The 5,408-nt window shown below is 37.5% G+C and overlaps 1 protein-coding gene across 3 annotated transcripts in view; it reads right to left on the bottom strand.

Annotated features, from left to right (window-relative positions):
• The window catches only part of MSR1 (macrophage scavenger receptor 1), an 87,837-nt gene that overhangs the window by 78,507 nt on the left and 3,922 nt on the right, over positions 1–5,408 (bottom strand). Inside the window, exon 1 of one of the 3 annotated variants that reach the window (XM_011934891.1) lies at positions 2,291–2,340. The exons of the other annotated variants lie outside the window; for them this stretch is intronic. Within the exon in view, the coding sequence (XP_011790281.1) occupies positions 2,291–2,340 (50 nt within the window). Of the gene's footprint in view, positions 1–2,290; positions 2,341–5,408 lie in introns of those variants that run through there. 3 annotated transcript variants of the gene reach the window in all.

The raw sequence follows: 5,408 nt of genomic DNA, 5'->3' as shown, positions 1-5,408 counted from the left end.
TGATTAGTTGGGTTAAATTTAATATAATAAAATATATTATTTTATATACATATATATAAGGCACAGGCATAGTACAAAAGGGAGTGATTACCTCTTTTGGGGATGTGGGTAATCAAGGTAGGAATACAGAAAAGATGACAATGAATTAGGGTTTTGAAAATGAGCAGAATCTGGGGTAAGGTCATTACAGGATGGAAAATATCATATTAAAAAGCATGAAGGTATGAACAACATGGAACTACAAGCAGTTTTAGTTTTTCATAAAAACATCATTTATTTTTCTCCTTTACATATTTATTTTTAATATGCCTTACCTAGGTTAAGAGAAAACAAAGATTTAAAAAGCCAAGTGTCCCTTTTATTATACTTTCTTTTCACATAACCTTTTCAGCCTAGATTCAGGTCACTTCCTGTCTCTCCCATGAAAGGAGAAGGGTAGTGCACATCACAACAGGCAAAAAGGCTTTCAGGAAATACAATGTTTTAATTTGATCTATTACATCTGTTCAGTTTTCTTGAGCCTTGGAAAGTGCGAAAAAGACAAAAGGAGAAAAAAATGGTATTTTAAACAACCAGACTATAATAACCTTAGTTAGGTTGGTAGTACACTCTTTACTCTTTTTCTCTACATAGGTACAAACGAAGTTCAAAAAGAAGAGCCTGGAGAGGCAAGTAGCTGGTAGCATCTGACTCATCAATTTCTTCCTTTATTTTTCTGATCACATAAATAGATCTGGCTTTCACAATCTACCCAAAATATAACACTGAATCACTATCTATACAAATGAAGTTAAAAAAAAAAGTATTCTTTGCTTTGGCAGTAGTGACCTGGATTATTATTATTAGTGACACATTATATATTGTTTATTAAACATTTTGCTTTTCTCCCTTTCACTTTGAACTAGAGATGAAGCTTGATTTTGCTTAAGTCTCTAACTTTTGGGTTATCTTTTTTTAGCATATAGAGGTGATAATAAATATTTTGTGGACGACTGTATTTTAAACTGTGGTTAACTTGGGAAGATTTATTTAAACTCTGAAAAAGGAAAACTTTCTAGTACATGTCTATGAGTGGTTTACACTAACTGACAATATTTGGTCTATAAAATGTCCCTGACAAGTGTAGTGGACCAGAAGGGAGGTGCACACTAAAGCATACTCAGCCAAATGAGTAATGAACAATATTCCCTATGGCTACATTTGTGCACCATGGGAAGTCCGTCTGCTTTCTGGGGCCAGTGTTCAAAAGGGATTGGCTTATCATGAACTGCGTGAAATGTTGGTATATATATTTTCCAGAAAAGAAAAGATTATGTTCATCAGAGATAATGCAGTCATAGGATTTGTGGCATTTTCTGATGTTACTGCCTTGTTTCTTAGTCTGTACAGTCTCTCCAAGAATCTCGTCTTCTTCCGTGGCTTGAACTACTGCCTGTGTGCTGATCGAGCCAATATAGCCAACCCAGATCTCAGTCTCAGAATCAGCTTTTGTTTTACATAATACAACTAGCTACAAGGTGGATTTTCTATAGCAGCCTACCTTTTATTTTTCCAGGATTTTCACTGTGGGTATATCATCCATTTATATCATCTATTTATTACCATACCCACTTAGTATTATTATCTACTTACTATGTAGTGGAGAATACATGATACAGTTAGGCATATGCCAGCAAAGCACAGTCACTCAAATCGGAAGCCAGAGCTTCTTTTCTAGACCACTCTCATGTGTAAGACCCATATCTGATTGCACAAACACTCCTGATTTCCTTGGATCCATTCCTTCCATTCTATTCCGATTTTTGGACTTCAGCTTATTTTTATCTAGCCCAGTCAGGCATCTTGGGTAGCAGCAGTGGTGCAGACAACTAAGAGGATAATCCAAGGGCATTAAAAGAGAGGACAAATTAATAGCATCTAAACCATAACACTTTAGCAAAGAATAGGAGGAAAAAATCAAATAGTAGAAGATATCTTTCTTCAGGAAAAAAACACGAGAGACATAAACTTGGGAAACATGATATTCAATGGGTGAGTAGAGGAAGGAGACTCAGTACAAAAGACAAGGAAGAACTTTTTGACACTGCAGCAGAAAAACAAGAAGCAGTCAGGGTCATGGAAAAGAACAAAGAAGTTCGTGTCCTGCAAGAAATCCATAACCTGCCACATAGAATTTAAGTTGTTTTTTCCTGTGTGGTAGAAGCAGAAATAAAATCTTGCAAGATTGGCAGCGGTAAATGTATAAAAATGAAAGTCCCTGAATGCATAAATGAAAGTTGTTCATGCTCATGGTTTTCTGTTGAGAAGAGAGATACTGATGATTTCACTGAGACAGCACATCCAGGGGAGTTTTATTTATTTCTGGATATTCCTCCCCTCCTCCCCAATATCTCAATAGCAGAGTGGGCGAGGGCCCAGTTTCTGTTCTGTTTTCTCTCCTTCTATTTTCACTCCCTTGGTGATCTCACTAGCCTCATTGCTTTAAATATAATCTGGAAGACTGATTACTCTTAGATCTTCATCTCTTGCCCATAACTCGCCTCTGAATTCCAGACCCATATATGCCACTGCCTAACAACATCTCTGCTTACAATTGTAATATGGTCCAAACCTAGAGGTCTTCCTTGTTCCTTGCCTTTTCTCGTCCACTACTTCCAATCTCTCATCTGATCCTGTTGCTTTGTTTTCAAATGCTATGCAGAAACTGAGGACTTCTTGTCACTTCCTTGCTAGCATCCTGTCCAAGACCCATCATTCTTTTCACCTTGACAATTTTTTTTTGTTTGAGATAAGGTCTTGATCTGTTCCCCAGGCTGCAGGGCAGCCACATGATCACATCACTGCAACCTTGACCTTCTGGGTTCAAGCAATTCTTCCACCTCAGCCTCCTGAGTAGCTGGGTCTACAGGTGCATGACACCATGCTCAGTTACCTGTTTATTTTTTTTTCTAGAGATGCAGTCTTGCTATGTTGCCTAGGCTGATCTCAAACTCTTTAGCCTCCAGTAATCTTCCCACCTCAGCCTCCCAAATTTCTGGGATTATAGGCATGACCTATTGAGCGTTGATGTTAATAGCACCCTGACTTTCATTCTTACACTCTTGAATTAATTCTCCACACAGTTTCCAAAAGAATCCTCTTAAAAAGGAAGGCAGATTGAGTCACTCCCATGCTCAAAGCCCCTGAATGCCTTCTTGTCTCGCTCAGGCCTTCACTAAAGTCTGACTCAATAAAACAGACCACCCATAATCCCTGCACTTTGGGAGGCCGAAGTGGGTGGATCACCTGAAGTCAGGAGTTTGAGACCATCCTGGTCAACATGATGAAACCCCGTCTCTACTAAAAATACAAAAAATTAGCTGAGTGTGGTGGTGGGCACCTGTAATACCAGCCACTAGGAGGCTGAGACAGGAGAATCGCTTGAACCTTGGAGGCAGAGGTAGCAGTGAGCCAACATCAGGCCACTGCATTCCAGCCTGGGCAACAGGAATAAAACCCTGCCTCAAAAAAAACAAAAACAAAAACAAAAACAAAAACAAGAAAGAAAGAAAAAGCAAGCAAGGAAGAAGCAGACTGTTCCTGAACATCCGTTTCAACCTACAACCCCTTGGGGCTTTGTCTTCCCCATCTTGGCTTCATTTTCTTTCCCCCAAAACATATTTTCCTTATTTGTCTTGTCTATCATCTGTCTTCTCTCATCCAAGCCAGATCCATGATGTGGAGTTTTGATCTCTTTGGTTCAGGAATCAGAGAGTTCCTGAAGGTGCTCAATACATACATAATGCAGTATTTAAAATTATATTAATAAATGAAACGAAAGGCAAGATCTTTTTCAAGATGAGTGGATTTTATATCTTGGGTTATGCCTCAAGAAAACTTTGTGGTTCACTAAAGTGGGAATTTTAAAAATTCTTCTGTTACACATTGGAAAATAAAATATTTCTCTCTGCGCTGCATGTAACTAGCAAACTGAAACAAAAAATATTACCCTCAGTGAAGCCACTTTGCTTCAAAAGCATTTATTATTAAAATTACCAGATTATTTCAGCTCCTTACTCTGGTTATAATCATTATAATTTTTTAGTAACGTGAACATACATACATGCATGAGCCTTCATTAGCAGGCAGTGAACGACTCACACTGTTCAAGTGTGCCTTTTAATATCAGTTCGAAAGTTAGGAAAAACAGTAGCTTCACATAAAGTGACTTTTCCTATTAAATGTCAATGTACTGATAAAGGATTGTGAAATCTTTGGCGTTTGTGTAATCTATTAAAAGCACGTGCTCACGAGAAGTGAAACACGTTTCTGTAATATCAGCTTTTTATCAAGTGGAGGAAAACTTTACAGGAAATTCATAATGAAAGAATTTCAAGGTTAATTTGTTTGGAACCATATACTTACTTTTTCTTGTTTTTCTTATAAAACATTATCATAATATTATAGATATGTTAGGATAAAATTTCCGTCACCTCATCACCCTAATAAAGGAAAAAAAACCCTTAATTTTTTAAATGAAACTCGAGTCTTTGGATATATGTACACATGTAACATAGTTCATGTTGTCATGCAAATATCATTTGGTATTATGCATTTTCCTTAAAATCATCACATTATTTTAATATTTCAAATGAATTTTTCAAACTTGAAATTTTTTTTTATTATTCTTTAAGTTCTGGGATACACGTGCAGAATGTGCAGGTTTGCTACACTGGTATACATGTGCCATGGAGGTTTGCTGCACCCATCAGCCCATCATCTAGGTTTTAAGCCACGAATGCATTTGGTATTTGTCCTAATGCTATCTCTCTCCTTGTCTCCCACCCACTGACAGGCCCCAGTGTGTGATGCTCCCCTCCCTGTGTCCATGTGTTCTCACTGTTCAGCTCTCACTTATGAGTGAGAACATGCAGTGTTTGTTTTTCTGTTCCTGTGTTAGTGTGCTGAGAATGATGGTTTCCAGCTTCATGCATGTCCCTGCAAAGAACATGAACTCATCCCTTTTTATGGCTGCATAGTATTCCATGATGTATATGTGACACATTTTCTTTATTCAGTCTATCACTGAGGGACATTTGGGCTGGTTCCAAGTCTTTGCTACATAATAATTCAACATATATATATATGTGTGTGTGTGTGTGTGTATGTGTGTGTTTGTGTATATAATCTTATTTATATAGTCATTTTTCTAAAATATAATTTTTTTCTTTTAAACTTTTTTTCCTTTTGTCAGGCGGCAATGCTTCACTGATATAAATAATGATGTTATAAATATTTCCTTTTTTTTTTTCAGATGGATTCTCGCTTTGTCACCCATACTGGAGTGTAATGGTGCGATCTCAGCTCAATGAAACCCTTGTCTCCTGGGTTCAAGCGATTCTCCTGCCTCAGCCTCCTGAGTAGCTGGG

Source organism: Colobus angolensis, unplaced genomic scaffold (assembly GCF_000951035.1).
Source record: "Colobus angolensis palliatus isolate OR3802 unplaced genomic scaffold, Cang.pa_1.0 Scaffold14, whole genome shotgun sequence".
NCBI classification, from domain to species: Eukaryota; Metazoa; Chordata; class Mammalia; order Primates; family Cercopithecidae; genus Colobus; species Colobus angolensis.
This window is presented reverse-complemented; position numbering and strand designations above follow the sequence as displayed.